The sequence below is a fragment of the Dermacentor variabilis genome, chromosome 1, assembly GCF_050947875.1.
Source record: "Dermacentor variabilis isolate Ectoservices chromosome 1, ASM5094787v1, whole genome shotgun sequence".
NCBI lineage: Eukaryota > Metazoa > Arthropoda > Arachnida > Ixodida > Ixodidae > Dermacentor > Dermacentor variabilis.
This window is the reverse complement of record NC_134568.1, coordinates 269,722,541-269,742,916: the sequence shown is the minus strand read 5'-3', so window position 1 is coordinate 269,742,916 and position 20,376 is coordinate 269,722,541. Positions and strand designations below refer to the sequence as shown.

The 20,376-nt window shown below is 48.4% G+C and overlaps 1 protein-coding gene across 1 annotated transcript; it reads left to right on the top strand.

Annotated features, from left to right (window-relative positions):
- Positions 1-1,584: 1,584 nt before the first annotated feature.
- LOC142567257 (uncharacterized) lies at positions 1,585-20,043 on the top strand. Its single transcript, XM_075677829.1, has 3 exons — positions 1,585-1,799; positions 5,163-5,733; positions 19,835-20,043. The coding sequence occupies exons 1-3, from the start codon at positions 1,585-1,587 to the stop codon at positions 20,027-20,029; spliced, it is 981 nt and encodes a 326-aa protein (XP_075533944.1). The 3' UTR covers positions 20,030-20,043.
- The last annotated feature ends 333 nt before the right edge of the window (positions 20,044-20,376 follow it).

The window sequence follows — 20,376 nt, the reverse complement described above, 5'->3', positions numbered from 1 at the left end:
AACCATTACAAGCTTTTTAATAGTTTCGTCGCAGTTTTGATAGATGTTCCGACCATTCGAAAGGTAGCACATGTCGTCTCTTCGACTACAGCACAACGCATAACTTCAAATTTCTCTTCCGCCATTGACGCCATTAATCTTGAACAAAATCTAGCATAGAGCAAGTATATACGGGACACGGGCGCCGCGAGAAAATGCGCATTTACTCGCGGCCTCGCTCGGTATCCTGAAACTGACGGGTACACGTCCTGGGGTGTTCGAGCAGCCAGTTTCTGGCTGACCGTACCAGTTCCCGCCTATAAAAGCCGCTGAAAAAAAGAAAGAAAGAAAAAGAAACTTTTAAAGATGTTTCTTCGGCATCGCACGGGCAGCACCGCTGCTGACAAAACGACAGCGACCGTTTGATATATATATATATATATATATATATATATATATATATATATATATATATATATATATATATATATATATATATATATATATATATATATATATATATACCCCCGCACTTTACCGCAACAATATGAATTGCGGTGGAAAGACGCGCCTGATTAAAAAGAAACAACGAACAATAAGTACAGCGAAATGATAAGGGTGTGCTAACGGCGAGAGAACCATGACATGTAAAATCACAGTTTGAATGAATTCTGGCATTATACGTGCCAAAACGACGATTTCATTATGACGTATGCCATAGTGGGGGACTCCGGATTAATCTTGACCACCTGGGGTTCTTTACCGTGCCCGCAATGCACAGCACACGGCCGTTTTTACATTTGGCCCCCATCGAAATGCGGCCGCCGCGGCCGGCATTCTATCCCACGACCTGGTGCCTACAGCAGCGCAACACTACAGCCGCTAAGCCACCACGGCGGGTGAAAAATCACAATATCGCAAGCAAGCAACACTGCAGTATATATATGCATCGATCAGTGGCTGTTCTGCTGCCGAACATGAAATTGCAGGAACGATTCCCGGCCGCGACGGCGGCCTCATTTCGATGAAGGTGGAATTGAAAAAAAAAAAGAAGACGCTATAGTATACTTATATTTAGGTACACGTTAAAGAACGCCAGGTGGTCAGAATTAACCCGGAGCCCTACACTACGGCGTCCGTCATTGGAACCCACTGCGCAGTTGAACCCCACAATTTTAATCGTGATATCCCGCACGCGAGACGAGGTTTTCACTCCCTGATTTCGGCACGCCAGATGCACGCTCGTATTACATTCGGGTACCGAAGTACCTAAGGGTGTAAGTTCATTTTGGTGTTACAGGACCCGAAAAACAATTTATTTTTTGTCATACTATGAGCGGATAAATATTTTATTTTTATTTTATAGCTAGCCACAGACAGAACCTCATACTTTACTGACACTGCACACAGAAAGTGTTACGGCGCTCAGCAGTTTCGTCACGACCGAATACGTAGATTGGCATGATGGATTCTGAAACCTGGGGAGGGCCCTTTAAGAGATGCGACGCGCAAGGAAAGTACGACCAATGACAGCCAACTGCAAGAAATATTTTCGTGTGTACACATGGGTTCAGGAAGAAAGACTCGCGCATTTCAAGCCCCCGCATGCGCGTACGCCGCCGCGAGAAGCAAAACACCGGCTTTACCGAGTCGATCGAGGCACGGTTTATCATAGCTGACAAGCTTTCAAATTATGCGGGCCCCTTGGTAGCGACAGCCTGGCTGCGGAAGCCAGATGCACGTCTTCTGCGGCAACAAGATGTCACGGTGTTCTACGCTGCGCAGTCTGCTGTTTCTCGCGACATGCACAATGACCTCAGGTGAGTGTGTAGAGCAACATGGTGGCCATCACTATGAAAAAAAAAAAACTGCAATCAACAGCTCAGCGCAGTTGAAAGGTTAAGCTAATACATCAGGGTATATATATATATAAAGGTCGGCTAATCAGGATATGTTTTTTACAAGAGCTAAATAAGCCAGTTGAGCAGCCACAATCTAAGCGTGTGTGCGGTACATGTTTGAAGGACGAAATAAGGCCGCATAATGCGAAATTTTGCCCTTTCTGTGTGGTAGGCCAATCACGTTTCGGAGAATTTAGCCTGGTTAGCCACGCGTCCGATGTATTTCTTACAACAGCGGCTTTTTTTATGTGTCAACTCGCAGTTGATGTGTCTCCCACTCCGTACACGCACGCACACGCACATACTTACATGCACAATGCTGTCTGTTCCCACAAATTCTTTGATCCGTGAAAAACGCCGAGGCCATCGCCGTCGTCGCCCGCACCGCGCTCGCTGACAGGCAGCGTTCTGTTTCCTACTGAAGTCTCGGTTCAGGGAGAACTCTGTTTAATTGGGCTTCTTTTAATTGCGTGCAGCAGAGCGTGGAAAGCGCGTAAACGGACCAGCCTTGAACTGGACAACACACATGGTCGATTTCGACACGAAGGAGCGCGCCTTTGTTCGCATATACACATTTTATTCGACAGAAACAAAGATAAATATAGAGAAGGGTAGGAAGCTTCCGTTTTCTGTAGCTTTTATTGGCCCGTTCCCAGTCGAGTCACATGCTAACCGCATTCTAGCCAAGGCCGGCTGCTTTGAAATGCAGAGAAAGAGGAAAAGCTAATTCTGAAAAACAAAACGGAATGAATATAGTCTTGCCACGTATCAGGTTTCAGCGGGTTCCAAACAACTGCACTGTGCATTCGGGGAAAGGGAGAAAGAAAAGACGACGGGCGATTGGGGCGATAGAACAGATAGTATATACTTGCATATGCGCTGACCGGAGCTCATCCTTCGAGTGCGGACCACCCGCAGTGCATACAGCTGTCAGCGATCCTGACCCCGAAGATCAGAACCACTGATGCATGCGTGCACCCCCTATCTGTTTACCGGTCCAAGATAATAACTACGAAGAAGTGCCAGTTACCGAAGCGCGCCAAGGACCCTAGCGGTGCCAGCGGACAAAAAAAAAAAGCATGCGCACATTTCACCAGGATTACTGCATTTAAGGACATTAAAGCCAAACATAGTGCATGACGACTATCGATCTGCAAAATCGGATGATGCGATGATTTTCCATCGGGTCCGATGCGTGAGCATATATGACACCGATTTTAATGGCACAGCCTTATATCAGTCAAACGTTGCAGGGTTTCATACGCCTCTCTCTTCGATTTCAGCGAACTGTCCTTTGCTATAGGTGGCAACATCCCCGGAAACGCCAAATTAATGCCTACGAAGGGTTCTACCTCCGCCTGCAACTTTTCGCCGGATATCTTTTGAATACTTTTATAGTCGGGAAGCGGCTAACCACCGCTGAAGCTAAACGAAACATCCATGCGAAACCATTTGGCCCCTTTTTCTGTTTCCTAAATTGTGCCGGGTAAACTATAAATAACTATAGCCCGTAACAAGTTTTCATGCCCTTATTAGGCAACTGTGGCCGCAGTAATACAAAGTAATAAAATGGAGGTGCGAAGGCTTTCCACGTCACAGATTTCTGAATATCTCTTTTTTCTTTACTGGGGCGCCTTAACCTGGGGAAACCCCCCCCCCCCCCATTTATTGGCTCATAACTTCGAATAAAACCTAGGTATTCATTCACAGTGCCTCCCGTCTCTATAAGCATGCACCATTCCACTCACACGAGTTTTCCCATATTCGTTAAACTGCACCTCAGGGTGCATGCCTCATTTGACTGTCTTCCGCCCGTATTATAATTTGCAAGGAGAGGTTCTTCAAGTTTGATAAAACCAGATTGATAGACGACTTAATGAGGAGACGTCACCATTTCGGAATGCTCTAACGGTGCTGTTTGATCACACCGTCAACGCGATCTGCAATGATACTGCTCGCCTTTTCCCGCGCGTGATATCTTTCGTGAAATCTCGTTTGTCTTTTCTTTTGTTCACCTTTTCGTCCTAGTGCACGCTATGCCGTCACTGAATACAGAAGCCAGCACTGAGTGCCATACTCAAGCATGCAGATCGCGTTTGCCGTTGCCCTTGTGCTTTTGTGTTTTGCGTGACTGCAGTGAAGTCATGAAATATGATTCTGTTCAAGAGTCCCGTCTTCGAGATGATCTCAAGGGTGTTTTGTGCCTATAACTCACACCCACGGTGGTGCTTACACCCTTATACTGTGGTTTTATGTGAGTTAAAGGCTACTTTGCACCCTTAAGGACCCTTAAGAACAAGGGTGTAAATCGGTTTACAGGGTGGGACCTTTCAGATTCACCGCATTATCAGAAGTGCTGGACTCGTCCACATGAAGGGGAAGGAGCGTGGTGATGGTCCTCCTGCACCCCCTCTGCGCTCACACGCACACACGTTTTGCGAGATGATCTCTCTCTCAGACATGGCTGGCCGGACAGTGTATACAGAGGCAATTAAGTCACCGCGTTGCCTCCCATCCCTTTCCCCTCGCCCCCCCCCCCCCAACCGCTTACCAAGCTGCAATGGCTAGCAGGTGTAGTTTCTATACCTACGCTGTTGCTTTAAGATGCAATCTATGCTACATGATATTGTGGCAGCCCTGTTGGTTTGACGCTTTAACGTGAATGCTACAAGGCGGATGACGACGAAAGAAAGACGGGAACTAGGGGCACAGCGCTAACATAAAGTTTTCGTTGAAAGACAGCTCAATTGGTGATATAGGCCGAAATTTATATGTACGGAAAAAAGATAATCAAAATAATTAAACAAACGAATAACTACAATAAAAACACATTGCCATGTTTCTTTTTTACTTTTTTGCCTTTCCTCTGAACGTGGCCTACATAATTAGAGTGCCTTCCAATAAAGGTGTTAGTCTTCAGTCAGCGCTACTTCCCGTTTTTTCATCCTTCAACCGTTGCCTGTGCACGTCGCGCACTGCGCACTGACTCATCCATATAGCTCAGATCACAACTATACGCGCAAGAAATGGGGTAATTATTGGGAGTATTATGGAAACAGCACGCACTAACATAAACTCGGCACACAAATCATTATTGTAACACATGGTCTAGGAGCTGCTTGAACGAAGCATACCTTCCCCGTGGGTAAATTATTTTCCCGTTAAAGTGACAGCGAGTTCCCGCACAGTAAGTTGTTTCGTGACAAAAGGGAATGACCCAATCGCGCGAAACTATTTTTTTTTTCTTAACCTTCGTCCCAATTTACTGTCACTTGCGCGAAGCCTCTTGGGGGAGGAAAAAAATCGTGCACCCTCGGGGAAGAGTGCGAGCGGTCCATCGCCCGAACTCGATTCCGGAGCAATAAACGCGCGGACCCGAGTGGTGACCAATTCCGGTCCGTGCCAGGTGCGCGCTTTTCCACACGCAGCGCACGCAGCGCGGGTCACGCCGCCGCGCCGCAGGGGGCCGGACACGACGCGCCTCGCGAACGCCATCGTGGACGAGACGCTGCGCGTGTTCCGGCTGAACGCGGCGCTGGTGGAGCGCCTGACGCCGCTGCGCGTTCCGGGCGAGCTGCGCTTCCCGTGCGGCCGCGTGCACGACGTGCGCGTGCTCGGGCTGCCCGCGCTGGAACGCCGCGGGGACGTGGCCGCGTCGCTCAGCGGCGGCGTGCTCACCCTGTCGGGCGGCCTGGGCCTCGACGAGCTGCTCGTGCAGGGCCGCTACGGCGCCGGCCCGCGACAGCCCCTGCAGCTGGCCGGCGAGATCGACGGACGCGTCACCAACCTCACTGCCGGCGTGCAGCTCGCCGTCAACGTGGCGAAGGCCAGCGCTGTCCTCGACGTGTTCAAGGTGCCCGCCCTTCGCACCGATCGCGCGGGCCCCGCTGCGACGTGCGCTAGCTGAACCACTGTACTTCATCGTGGTTGAACCGCAACTCATTTTAAGCTCACGCAAAGCCTTCCTTTTTTTTTTATCGTAATTATTAAACGATACATTTTTTTTTTTGTCTCGCTGCATGCCCGACGTAGTTCCGTGCGCAGATAGATCTGCAACGGCAAGCATTTTTCTTTTGTTTTGTAAATTTTCCGTACGCTTCATGCCATTTAAAAAAAATTTTACTTCCTTTTCTTATGTGTGCACTGAATGCGCCTAGCCCCAAACTGAAGGATGACTTCCATTCGCTACAGCACAGCAAGGTTTGCTCACTCCTGTAGTCAACGTCATAATCATCAATAACACGCCACCATTGCTAAAGCATTTTAATAAAAAATTACCCAAGCGTTATTTGGTTCCCGCGAAAGTTAAAATGCTGCATTTTCTTAAATAAGCGCTTATCTCCCCTCCCCCTTCCGGTGAAAAGCCGGAAATAAGTCCTAAATGAAGAAATTGAATGTTAATGTGTTGAGCCATATCACGAGTAAACTTCACGTCAAGAAACGCAGTGTCCAACACCGCTGAAACATCGATCGCTGCGAAAAGCAGATCGTCAGCAAAAGTTTAAATATTTAAAGGATTTGATAAAATCGTCGCTACAAGCGCCTAATGTATTAAAATACGACTATAGCGACAATCTACTAAATGGTATTTGAGGCGGGACGGGAGCAACAACAAAACTTTCTCATTCCGCGTTATTGCAGCCGGATGCGCTCATGAAACGCACATAACGGTACAGCATTCAGCCAGTAAATAAATATTTTCTGCAAGTTCCCGGGAAAATTTCAAACGAAGTAAGACACAAGCAATGGTGATATATAAATTTCACAAAAAAATTGCATTAGGATTTGATTAAATATATACTTTGAGTTGACACATTGTACTGATATTTGTCCTTTGAAGCGCTATCCGATAGAAAAGGGCTGCGGGTGGCGGGGCAGCAAGAGCGGTGCATACCTGCATGATCATCCTTCGTAATGTAACATTCTTTTGCATTACCGGCGTATTTCTCAACTGGACAGGCTAATTCACACGCGGCCTAAAATCCCCGGCACTATACGTCCTTTCAAATAAACAGAAAATAACGGTTCGTTACTTTTATGCGTTCTCATAAAGGCCCTCAATGCAAGGAAACGTATAAGGGAAGCAAGTAACCATAATTGAGTGCTTTTCGGTATTTAACCCATTTGTAGACTTAGTTGAAATTTTATTGTTGTTGTTGATTCTTGTTGAATGCAGCCCGACATAGCCTCTCTGTGAAGTTCTTGAGCGTGAAAGTAGCAAAGTTAACGAAGTAATTAATCAGTATTCCTTTAAATTTCAAGATTTCTTATGGTTCAGACAAGAATGTCGTCCTAAAACGGTAAAAGACTGAGCGGGCTGTGTTCTATACGCTGGAATAAGCACACGCTGCGAAAGTTTTATTAGGATCAAACACCCTAGACCGCCGATTCAAGCACCTGCTGCACCTGCACATGCATTGTTTTTCTTCCATTTCACCCTTTTTTTTACTGCGACAGTGGATCACGAAACTTGGCAGCCTGTGCCCGCCCTTTCCGTAACGCCTCCGTCTTTGTCAGGGACGGAGGCGGTAAGCTAGGGAAGATATGTACTGCCGTACCGAATAAAAAGGAGCGGGTAAAAGGCAAAAAACGAACAGATATTTGTCCAGTGAAGCACAATAAGAACAACAGTTTTACTGACTGTCGTATGGGTGTGGTGTATAAAATTCCCCTTAGCTGTGGCCAGTTCTGCGTAGGGCAAACGGGACGGTGTATCAATCAGAGGCTAATCGAACATAAAAGGTCGTTAACCGGTGGGTCGCTTTCTAATCTTTCGCTACATTGCCAAGATTGTAACTGCACGCCAGAGTTAGATGAATGCGCGATATTGTACAGGCATAAGAATGAAGATACGCGTCTTATGGTAGAGGCATGGCATATCTTTAATGGTGGAAGTGCGTGCGTGAGTCAGCCTTCGATTACTTTACATAAGGAAGAGATTAAGTGTCTTAACAGTTATCTCTCACGTAAACCAGCACGTGTACCCGACTGACACGTGGTGTTACCATTCCTGAGCATGCGCAGATGACTTTTGTGTCTTCTGTTTTCACCTCAGTGCTCCCTTCAGTTGATAGTCGGCGTTCGTGTTGTGCACTTCCCTACTCTTGTGTCCTGTCTGCACGCCTCACTTCTTTTTTTGCATAATGAATCCTTACCAACTAGCTCAGCTTTCTGTCGTTCTAAGCTTCGTCAGGCCACCTCCTCATCAGATTTTGCCGGACACCGCACTGGAGATCGAATTCGTGCACTTTGCTATAGTGCCTAGAATATACCATAACTTGGCTGCAGCACAACTTTTCAGCGCTGCGCACGTTGTGCAGGGTTTTACGTGCCACGCGGTCTCTTGCATGGCTTTTGTGCATGTATGTCTAGGAGGCCACAGAAGGTAATGCTGTAGCGGTCGACAGCAGCGCTGTGCGCGTAGAACACAGAGTAATTAACGCAGAAAATTGGGCTAGTTGGTTTTGATGCATTTGCTGTCTCGGCGCGTAGAACAGTTCTCGAGAAGATGACGTTGTCGGCTTTGAGAGCCTGCTGCTGTCGCGGTAAACAAGTTCAGAGCACAAGCAATCGCTGAAGTCCACTTATTATTATTTTATCCGTAAAATCAACGCTGGCGACCTGCACATATAACGAGAGCTGTGCCTCGTATCTCCTCTCCACCCTCTCGCGCCCTTGCGCAACATGTTCTGGGCGGAGTTGCTTTGCCGTGCACTTCACTTCTCCCTCTCTTCCTTCCTACGTGTCCTACCACGGCCGCTCGATAAAAAAACACACGAGGTTCTACACTACACTACCCTCCTTTCGACTCTTCTATTACCCACTTTATTATTCCCTTTCCCCACAGTGCGGCGCTCGTTGCACATACAAGCTAACGTAGCCATCTTTCACTCCCAAACAAGAATCACACAGACAGAAAGCGATTGCACAGTCGTGGCGACAAAGCAAGATTCGTGGCGAAGCCTGTAACCGCTGTCTCGACGTGCGCCCGTTGCGCCCCTTCACATGTCTGCTGTCAAACGCCAAGGCTCCGGCGGGAAGCCGGCGCAGTTGTTACAGTTAGCGTTCGACGTCTGACAACGCAACGCTTTTTTTCTTTCACTTTTTCGCTTTAGTGCTGCAGCGGGACGACCTTGACTTCCCCGTGCTGGAGGAAGACTAAACACGAGTTTCGCTATATATACACGCTCCGCTATTACGACTAATGACACTCATAGAAAGAAAAAGGAATGGTTCATTCGTATTCGCATGGATTCACATACCATACCCGTCTAGGTAGTTTCCGAAGAAATCTGAAGTAATCTGAAGCTGAATGGGCTGAAGTAATCAACGCCCATTCCCATTGTAAAGTACGCAATCCCGTATCAAAAATTAAACGAAGCCACACACAATTTTGCCGACCAGCGATAGCAATGCAAAATGACATCGATGTTAATCAGATGCGGCCTAACTCTTGCAGTGCACTGCCACCTATTCGAAGATAGGCTAATAATCACGTATAGCAAACTGAACGAAAGTTCAGCATTAAATCAGCATGGAAAGTGATCGTGCACCAGCAAACCAGTTCATGGCGACCTCGCTCATTCTTTTTCTCTGGATCGATTGGCCAAACATTGGGAAACAGTTAGCTGCGTGAATAATCGGGCCGCGTCTGGCGTTCAGCTAACGCAGTTACACAGTTGGCCAGGGACTTCAGTCCAAGAACGCAGTGAGACCATGCATTTCCCAGTGTTGTAATAGAGCGGCCGGTAATACTAATAATAATATTTGGGGTTTTACGTGCCAAAACCACTTTCTGATTATGAGGCACGCCGTAGTGGAGGACTCCGGAAATTTTGACCACCTGGGGTTCTTTAACGTGCACCTAAATCTAAGCACACGGGTGTTTTCGCATTTCGCCCCCATCGAAATGCGGCCGCCGTGGCCGGGATTCGATCCCGCGACCTCGTGCTCAGCAGCCCAACACCATAGCCACTGAGCAACCACGGCGGGTAGAGCGGCCGGTAGGCCGCTATATATGCGATGTTGGAATGGTACACAATGAAGGCTCGAAATTTAATTGATGAGATAAGGCTTCTTGGTCGAGTTGGTTGATATGTATTGAAACCATTGTAACGCAAAGAAAGACGGAAAAAGAAGCGTGGTGTCCTGTCCTCTTCTTTGTCCGTGTTTCTTTGCGCTACAGTGGCTTTAATTAACGAAATTATGGGGTTTTGCGTGCCACAACCACGATCCGATTGTGAAGCTCGCCGTAGTGGAGGGCTCCGGATTAATTTTGACAACCTGGGGTTGTTCAACGTGCATCCAATGCACTGTAAACAGGCGTTTTTGCATATCGCCCCCATCGGAATGCGGCCGCCGCGGCCGGGTCCAACCCGTGACCTCGAGCTCAGCAGCGCAACGTCATAGCCACTGGGCTACTGCGGCGGGTGTTCGAAATTTTAATTTTCGCGCGAGGAAAACATGTTTTGCATCAATAAAACTTGGTACTGGGCTATTTGGTGATGCATTCTTTAAAATAATGTTTCGCGAAATAGTTGTAACACTGCGCTACGAGCCTCCAAGCTCACGCGTACACTAGATCATGAGTAATTATTTAAAACAGACGTCGTAAACTCTGATTCGCCGCATCGCACCCCCGGGGAAAGCGGCGGTTTAAGAAATAGGGGATATAAACTTGCTACGCTCCACGAGCAGCACATAAGCAGCTGTGCCTTATTCACACGTGTCCTCAACCAAATCCGAGCTCAGAGCTCACGTTGAGATTCCGTGGCGGCAGAAGGTATAAAGACCGTGGCTAACGTTGTCTGCGGTAAAAGTACCATGCGAAAATGAGCACATAATGAATATATGGTGCGTGACAGCTTTAGGACTGAATGCCTATCAAAACGAAATGTACAGGTATATCTAATCCCTTTGCTTGATTTCGGAGATGAGACCCATCGAACGATTCGTCAGGTCATTCAAGGCGAAAAGTAGGCAGCCTGGTGGTCGGCCGACGAGAGAACGATGCCGATGTCCAAATTCCTACTATGCATCTGATCAAAGTTAAGCCAGAACAATTTCGCATCGGGATGTGTTTGGCGGGATTTGCCAACGGCAAACGAAATTTGTCACTTTTTTTTTTCACCAGAAATGAGAGTACGAGGGGAGATCTCTACAACCTAGGGTGATGACGGCTTCTCTTTTTCACTGTTGCGATTGTAGCGCAAGGCAGTCAGACTTTTCTTTTGTAACCTTGTTATCCAAATATTCGTTGCCAGTTCATCACCTGGGGTTCATCATCACAGAGCAGCGCTGCACGTTCACGGATACCGCTGTGCACGATTCTGGATATGTTTTGGTCACACGGACACTGAGATCTCACAACACGTGTGTATCCACAGTGAGCTGCGATTCGATCCCGCGACATCGTGCCACAGCCAATGAGTCAAGGCCCAACCACGCGCTAGCTCGAGTCTGCGCGCCTACGCATGCGCAGACGGCCCGGAACAGCTCGTGTGCGCGCCGAAGCGTGGCGCGAGCGCGGACAGCTGCGGTGCGCGTTTCAGCAATGGCAGATGCTTATGCAAGCCCTGGGCGTCGGTGCACCAGTATATGTGGAGTTCAAAAGGCCGACCGCACAGCGCGGATACTTTGCCTCGGCGCAAGATCCCGAGTGCAGCCATTAGCAGACGACCTGTGGCAGTTGGGGAGATGACGGCGCTAGCATGAGTCTCTGGGACCACGCTTAAAGTCGGAATGCTATTTCTATGGCGCAATCCATGGGGTTTCCTACAATATTTACTAAATGGAACTCTGGCGCTAGCGTCTACGGGAGCTGCAATGGGAGCGGTTGAGCCAGCATGGGAAGTACATGGGTTTGCCTAAACTTCGTCCTTCTGGCTTCAAGCGGCTTTGTGAATTTGTAAACTCGTCATTTTCAACAATGCACTGCGTAAGAAATAATTAAACATTATTAAGGTTGCCCGACGGCAAGATTCGAGCACAGGACCTCTAGCACAGGACCTCTAGCACAGAGGACCGATATTGAAACCAATACGACATGGACGGACGCATGCATCGACGAGCGACATATAACGCCCTTATGAATTTATTAAATTAAAAAATTATAGGGTTTCACGTGCCAAAACCACTTCCTGATTATGAGGCACGCCGTAGTGGGGGACTCCGGAAATTTCGACCACCTGGGGTTCCTTAACGTGCACCTAAAACTAAGTACACGGGTGTTTTCGCATTTCGCCCCCATCGAAATGCGGCCGCCGTGGCCGGGATTCGATCCCGCGACCTCGTGCTCAGCAGCCTAACACCATAGCCACTGAACAACCACGGCGGGTTATGAATTTATCGCGGGCAAGCAGTGCCTTGAGACGCTTGGCACGTTTCGATTTGGCCACCTCGACAAGCTGAACCGTTGCAATTAGCAACGATTGTGCGTGTTCGCAGCGTCTTCTGCACTTAGAAGATCATAGATCGGTCTGAAATTTACGACAATATGAAGGCATACAAAGCGTAACGAACGAATCCACAAGAACATCTGAATCCACAAGCACGACGATTAGACAAATCCATGTACTTCCCATCATTCCATAGAGTTTCATACAATGATTACTAGAGGGAACTCTGGCGCTGCAGTCGTTGTACCACTAATGGAATGATGGGAAGTACATGGATTTGTCTGATCTTGGTGCGCTTGTGGATTCAGACGTTCTTGTGGCTTTGTATATTACGCTATATAAACCTTATTGTCATAAATTTCGGCGCAATCTATACTCTTCGAAGTCCAGAAGACGTCGCGAACACGCAAAATTGCTATTAATTACAACGATCGTGCTTGTCCAGGCGGCCAATTAAATCTAAACGCGCCAAGCGTCGTAAGGCACTGGCATGCCCGCAATAAATTCATAACGGCGTTTCGTTCGCTTGTCGACACATGCGTCCCTGGCTGAATGGTTTCAGTTTCAAGCTTCTGTGCTAGGGTTCCGGTGTTCGAATCCTGCCGTCGGACAATTTTAACAATGTTTAGCTAATTATTTATTACGCCGTACATTGGTGAACATGACGGGTTTACAAAGTCACAAAGCCGTTTGAAGCCAAAAGGAAGAAGTTTAGGCAAATCCATGTACTCCCCTAATTCCCATGCTGGTGCAACCGCTCTCATTGCAGCTCCCGTAGACACTAGCGCCAGAGTTCCCTCTAGTAATTATTGTATGAAACTCTATGCATCATTCCCATCGTGGCTCAACGATTGCAGCGCTAGAGTTCCCTCTAGTATATTGTACTCCACGGTGCAATTAATCACGTAGGACACGTGCCGTTTTAGCGTGACTTTTGGAACCGAAGCTTATCGGCTTAGTATTCAGCATTCCGTGGTCTGGTGCTGCTGACCCGCCGCGTAAAACATAAACGCAGGGAAGGACGTCGTCATGATGCAAGACGCTTCTCTACGGGTAGCTGCACAAACGCGGAGTGTCATACCGGCGGTACTATCACTTTGGAACTAGGGCATGATTTTTGGAGTCAATCCCTCCATGTAAATAAAGATAAGAACGGAGCCTCTGAATCATAGGCGGAAAGTTTTCGTTTTTCCTGGGGGGAAAAAATCTTTAAAGGAGCACTGACACAAAAATTTGAAGTCGAGATAACTTGTGAGATCGATTTAGTTGGTCACACACACATCGGCTATAAAATATCAGCGGCGAATATCGCTTAGAACATATTTAAAATCAATTTTAAAGTACGAGCGCGCAGCCAACCGCAAAACAGAGCACCTCGCGACATTGACATCAACCGGGATTGTAAATAGCCAAGAAAACGCTACGTCATGTGGCTACGTCACGAATTTTCGTTGGCTGCCATGCGGCTTACATGTTCTCTTCTCCTCTGTTGTTGCTTGTTCTAGCTGTTGTACTTGTAGTGGGACGCTCTCCGTGTCGCTGCAACTGCAGTTTTTGTCGTGTCCATCGGGATATTTCCTTCACTATCAGCTTGGCTGCGCTGCCACAACGTTCAACGCCGATTTGTTCTGTCTTACCATTGATTGTGGCCGATGCGAGGGTTTTGTTGAGGTTCGTCCTCGCCATCGCCGGCCGCAATATCTGAGTCGCTAAGTGATTGGCCACGTCTAAAGCGCGAGACACATGGCGCGATTTTCTGTGCGATCTGTAGTACGGCGCGTCGTGTGCGACTTGCCGCATACGGCGATTCGGGACACATGGTACGAATGAGCGAGCGACGGCCCAGAACCGGCGCCCCTGCGTGGAAGTTCGGCATGCTGCGTAACTTCGAACAGAAAGTGAAAGCAACCGTATTTGCACAGCTATCTTGTTTGAAACAAACTATGACAATATAAACACGTCTATGCGAGCACTGTAGACGTGTTTCCGCAAGGCCGCGTTAGCAGTATCGGATCCGTTGACAGCCGCCGATGGCCAAGAGCCAGCAGGCATAGCTCGCTGGGCCATCGAATCCGACACCGGTTGCGCTTGTGACACGATCGCTTGCAGCTCGTATAACGAAGCGCCTATGTTAGTCGGCAAAACGTGTACACAGTTATGTCACGCTTAAATTGCAGCACATTTGATTTCATTGGCGCCGACAGAAGCGAACGATCATGCCAAGCGAGCTTGCGATCGCTGGGAGACGATGTAGGCCTAGCTCGCCGGCCGTCTATCAGGGGCCGAGGGTCCTTGCGATGCGTCCGCAGCTCGTAATAAAGCGTCTAAATTCGTCAGCACAATCAATGCCTGAACATTTAAGTTTCTCTTAAGTGAAAATAGGGTTAGTTTTCCCGGTGCCGTTAGTAGCGATGAGTAAACAGGTCAGTCAGGCGACCCGCTTCGTATACAGACGATCGCTGGCGCGTCTGCGCTTACCGCGTCCGAGTAGAAATCACGCCAACGCTTTACTATTTCGCACAACGTTTTATAACTCGCACTCTTTCGAGGTCACTTTATTCTGGAAGTTATTTCGTGTCAGTAACAAATTGTAGCCCATTTATGTGCCGCCGTCAGCGGCGAAAGAGGCCAGCGTTTCGACCAGGGAGAGAAAAAAAATTGGAGGACGCTTAAGCTTCGCCTTCAAGAGTGGAACGCGACAGCGTTCCCGTCGACCCGCCAAGGGGTGTAAGACAATGGGCTACGGCGCAGCGACTACGCGCCCCGCATCGGACGCGGTGAGCGTCGAGCAACGCAGCGTTCGGCGCGACAACGAAATGTGCTCCTGAGCAAGCGACGCACGCCTGAGCCTTAGAAACAGCTCGTTTCTAAGGCAACACCGCGTTCACTAGAGGCGCTTTTGTACCACTTTGAAGCATCGAATTCGTGGCTCAGTGGTACCGTCTCCGTCTCACACTCCGGAGACCCTGGTTCGATTCCCACCCAGCCCATCTTGGAAGTTGCTTTTTATTTATGAAGTGCCTGCCGTGATTTATCGCTCACGGCCAACGCCGCGGACGCCGACGCCGACGACACCGGCTTTTCTGCGACACGAGCTCCTTAAAGCTATCGCGTTAAAAACAAAAAACAGACATGATCGGAGCGGTGAGGCGCCCGCTCGCCGGCCCCGCCCCGCCGGGTCTACCACGTGGCCATGACGTTCACGCTACCGGCGCTGTCATTGGCTGAGGTCGTCCGACCGATGCGGCAGTCGCACGACAATATTCAGCAAGTTGGTCGCGCACGCTGGCTGCGCGTCAGAGCACACGTCATGGCTTTTTGCGAGCACGTGAACACTTTGTTTACATTCCCGTTTGTCCCGTCTCTTTGCTCTCTGGAACCGAAACTTCGACTGGTCGCTACAAAAGAGACTGCAAATAATTACCTGTCGCGCTCTGAAGTAAATGAGGTTTCCTGCCGTGATTACTGGGTCATTAACTACTTATTAAAGCAGAAAAAACCACGTGGACTTTTTTTTGTCAGTACTCTTTTAATAACAGCTACACTTGAGTAAACTTGGTGCGCCTTCCACCCGTGTACTTAGATTTAGGTGCACGTTAAAGAACCCCAGGTGGTCGAAATTTCCGGAGTCCTCCACTACGGCGTGCCTCATAATCAGAAAGTGGTTTTGGCACGTAAAACCCCATAATTTAATTTTTTTTTGGTGCGCCCTCGAAGAATTGTTCACTGTAGTGGCGGCCTTATATGAGAAGTTACAAGACCTCGTTTCGCCCTCCACTTTCTGGGGTATTTATGAGTTGCCACTAGAACGGCGACGCGGTAGCTCAATTGGTAAAGTATCGCACGCGTAATGCGAAGACGTGGGATCGTTTCTCGCCTGCGGCAAGTTGTTTTTCATCCACTTTCAGTTCCATTAATTTACAATTTCTTTATTTCAATTAGTAAGTACAAGGAATTTCCCCTGTATTGTCCTTGGTGTTTCTTTGTTGGCTTCTTACTGTATTGATTATTACTTATTATTACTACTTATTGATTGGCCTTGCATCCGAACTTCCTAGCACGGTGAAGATTAGCGCATATGCGGACGACATATGCATATGGACATCTGGAGCCACCCGTCCCCAAATGCGTGCTAGGCTTCAACGTGCAGTGACAATCACAGCTAAGTATCTGCGGCATCAAGGCCTCCAACTCTCAACAGAAAAATGTTCCGTGATTACATTCACGCGAAAACAAATGACCAGGTATCCGATAATTGTTAACGGAGTAGCGATACCTACGGTTACACACCACAGATTCCTTGGCTTAGTCATAGACCGGGGATTATCTTGGTCAAGACACGTTGCCGCACTGAATTCAAAGCTGAAGAGTTTTGTTCACGTCCTTCGCGTCGTTGCAGGAACAAGATGGGGCCCTTCGGAGTCGTCATTACTCCAATTGTACCAAGCACTATTTGTAGGGTATATACGGTACAGCATTCCGGCGCTCTCAAGCATGGGGCTTAGCTGTGTGCGCGCGCTGGAGAGCATTCAAGCTCAAGCATTGCGCACATGTTTAGGCCTCCCACGATGCACGTCAACCAATGGAACAATAGCGGAATCTCGTGCGTGTCCTATTGGGGTATACTTGCTCTGCGAGCCTCTTCGAATGTACCTTCGCCTGTTGACCCGACACAGACACCATCCTCTGTCATCGCTCCCTGCCACCCACCCAGGTTCCAGATTTTCAAGGACTATATCGCGCCATCAGAGTGTTTTGCCGTCAAGGTTTTCTCCCGCCTGTATTCCGAGAATACCCCCGTGGGTTCTGCCTAAACCTGTCGTTACACTGCAGATCCCTGGAATTACTAAAAAGTCATCCATTGCATCTATTGGCCTCAGGCAACTCACCCTGTTGCACATTTCTACAAAGTACGGAAGTACTGTACACGTGTATACCGATGGCTCTGTCACACCATATGCCTCCACTGCAGCCTTCGTCATTCCACATATGATCATCGCTCGGCGGTTTAAACTAGACCATAGCTCAACATCAACTGCCGCAGAACTTGTTGCTATCCGGGAGGCACTTCGATTTCTCTCCGAGGAGCCTCCTCACGCATGGACAATATTCTGCGATTGCAAGCCAGCTCTTCAAACGATTGACTGTGTCCTCAGACGGGGCCCGTATTATTCCATGACCATAGAAATTACAGAGCGTCTCGACCACGCAACTAGAAATCGCCATAACGTCACCTTTCAGTGGATACCCTCACACTGTGGCCTGATCGGGAACGAACAGGCAGACGCTGAAGCGAAAACTGCTTTAGATAATGCTTGTGAAGTACGCATTCCGTTCTCACGAACAGACACAAACGCCCTACTTCGTAGCGTAAACCGCAACTCTACGTTGGAACACTGGACCCAACCAGATCGACGACACAAGCGACTACACAAATGGGACCAAGAAATGAAATTTCGTATGCCTCACAAGCTCAAAAGAAGCCACACGAGCATGGTGCACCGGATTCGCCTTGGTGTCGCATTCACCAACCGTTATAGACATATGATAGGTGCCAGTGATACTAGCCCAAACTGTGAATGCTGTGAGGTGCCCGAAACACTGGAACATATATTTTGTGTGTGTCCAGCGTACGCGCAAGAACGACAGCAACTTGTCTCTTCCATTGCAAAGATCCATGAGAGACAGCTATCAGACGAACTTCTTTTAGGTCCTTGGACTAATGCAAACAGCGCAGCCCTGGTAACAAGAGCCGCTATAGCTTTTCTCCAAGCCACTGGGCTGGACGCACGGCTTTAGAGATGCTACAACTCTGTGAATTTGTACATACGCATCTCTTCCTTGTACCATCATCATTCATCAGCCCTTTCCCTCCCCGTCCCTGTTCCCCAGTGTAGAGCAGCAGGCCAGAGCAAGTTATAGCTCAGGCCGACCTCGCTGCCTTTCTGTACATAAATTTCTCTCTCTCTCTTTCTTACTGTAGAAGGAGCACTCTGTAAAACTGGCGCTCTGGTACAGAATGGGTCAGAGCTATGTGATAGCTCCCAACTTCTTTCTTCTATCAAGACTTATCGCCACGCAACGTTCATGAAGGCACACCCCTCCATTAGAACGAGAGCGAACAACTTTCCGAATCGGTCAGTTACGCGGAATCACGGACAGTTAAGCGCGCGTTTTCTCGAAGTTTGTGTGGACTGCGCTTGGCTGTCTGTGCACCTGATGAGTACTACATACGCTGGTCGCACGCTTTATTTTGGAGGTAATCTGCGCTGGGTTCAAGCTTGCAATCCGAGATGGCTGGTCCCTTCGCGTGCGCTGTCTCCCCGCGCGCCCAGTGTTGTTTCCGCTGGTGCTTATACGATGGAAAAAACGTTTCCTTCTCAGCATCAGAAGGGTTCTGGCGAAGTACCGATAAGCGACGTGCCCACTGTTGCCCTTGTCGTTGGTGCTCATGCTGCGTTTGCAGCCGGTGAAACTGCGACGTCCGCAGCCGCGGCGGAAGCGAGCTCGACGCATGTTTTCTGTTTATCGTCGTCGCCATGATGTTCCGTATAAAGTCCAAAAGCCATATGAATGAGCGACCCATACATCGTGGGCAACAAAAAAAGCACGTAACAGTGAGCCGAAACGGATGCAGGCTTGATGAGAATTATCTTCCCACGCGCTCAATATTCGGGTTAGTTGGAGGTTACGTGATCAAACGCGCGCTTGGGGAGGAGAGTTCGCGGATTCTCCTCTATCCCTGCCGTAGCTGCGAGTGACTGCGAGTGCGCGGCTGACACTTACGCGGCCCGCGTGCCGTATATAATTGTAGGCAATAATTGGTGGATGCAATGATCCAGGGCGAGCAGGGATGGCTGCTAACTTCATGCGCGCTGTCTTCCTTCCCGGGCTGTCTTTCCGCGCCCCTAGTGTCGCCGATAGCGTAGTCTAAGTTCAGAGAGAGTGGTAATTGGAGATCGCTGACAGTGGCCGCACTGTAGCGAACATAAAAATAGACAGATAATCAATCTAATTTGCGGAGTCGCGGTGAATATCGCGGCTGTGCGAACCGTTCGTCTTCGCTGCCGACGTTCTTCGTAATGCCAGCGTTGCGACGGCGATTGCTCGTAGTCATTTGGTGAGATACTTGCAGGTTTACGTGGTCCGTGCAGTACGTTATGCTTGCTACTCTAATTAGTAAGTGAACGTTTACTATTATTTATACGGCCGATATAACTAACATATAAACTCGTGTAAAGGCCGCACTTTGTCACGATTTTGACGAGCCTTACATGGGACAGGGCCATTTGACTTAATTTGCTCTGAATCATGAAACATGTCATCGGTAAAGCAAATATGCGTAAAAGGCCTGCTTATTCTAAGAGTGACGGCGTCTGTTAGTTAACATGCCCTGGCATTGAACCGTGTGCTTATTCTTCTCCGAGAAGCCACAAATGCATTACGACACAAGGTAGTTCAGCCATCTGAAATGTCTGCAGTATACAAACGCCTATTTATGTATCAACGATGCTTTGATGCAGCGCTAGAGCTAACAACCTTTTGTGTCCGGTGCAGTTCAGCGACATCGGCGACATCCAAGTCACACGGATGACAGGAGCAACACCAGCATTCAACTGGCTCGGTGTTCTGATCATGAATTTTATACTGGAAGACCAGGCAGACACACTGCGCCAGAAGCTTGAGGAGGAAGCCAAGGCAGCTCTCAACGAGTCCCTTGCAAACACTAAAATCCCATTAACAATAAACTGATTTCGACAAGTTATGGCAGAATCCGGTGAGTACGCACGATTGCAAAACCCTGCGGAACGGCGTTAGCATGTTTTCGGTTGTTTGCTTAGAGGTTACAGCACAGGTCCTGGCTACAGCTCCTGAAAGTAATACATTCCAAAGCACATTTTTAGTGAATGGAAAACTTACTCCTGCAGCTCCCCAAAAGATATACTATAAAGCTTCCACCAAAGTGATGCGAGCACCACCACATAAATTATTTTCCAATCATTGTTTCACAGAAGCCCTGGAACACACACTTAAGCATAATTAAGTATGCTTAAGTATTTAAGTCTTCAATACACTATATATCACACAAACAAACGAGG

Coding starts and splice junctions, on each gene's coding strand:
- LOC142567257 (XM_075677829.1), top strand. CDS start 1,585: ATGCGCGTACGCCGCCGCGAGAAGCAAAACACCGGCTTTACCGAGTCG. Junction 1,800..5,162: donor GACATGCACAATGACCTCAG/GTGAGTGTGTAG, acceptor ACTTGCGCGAAG/CCTCTTGGGGGAGGAAAAAA. Junction 5,734..19,834: donor CTGTCCTCGACGTGTTCAAG/GTGCCCGCCCTT, acceptor TGTCCGGTGCAG/TTCAGCGACATCGGCGACAT.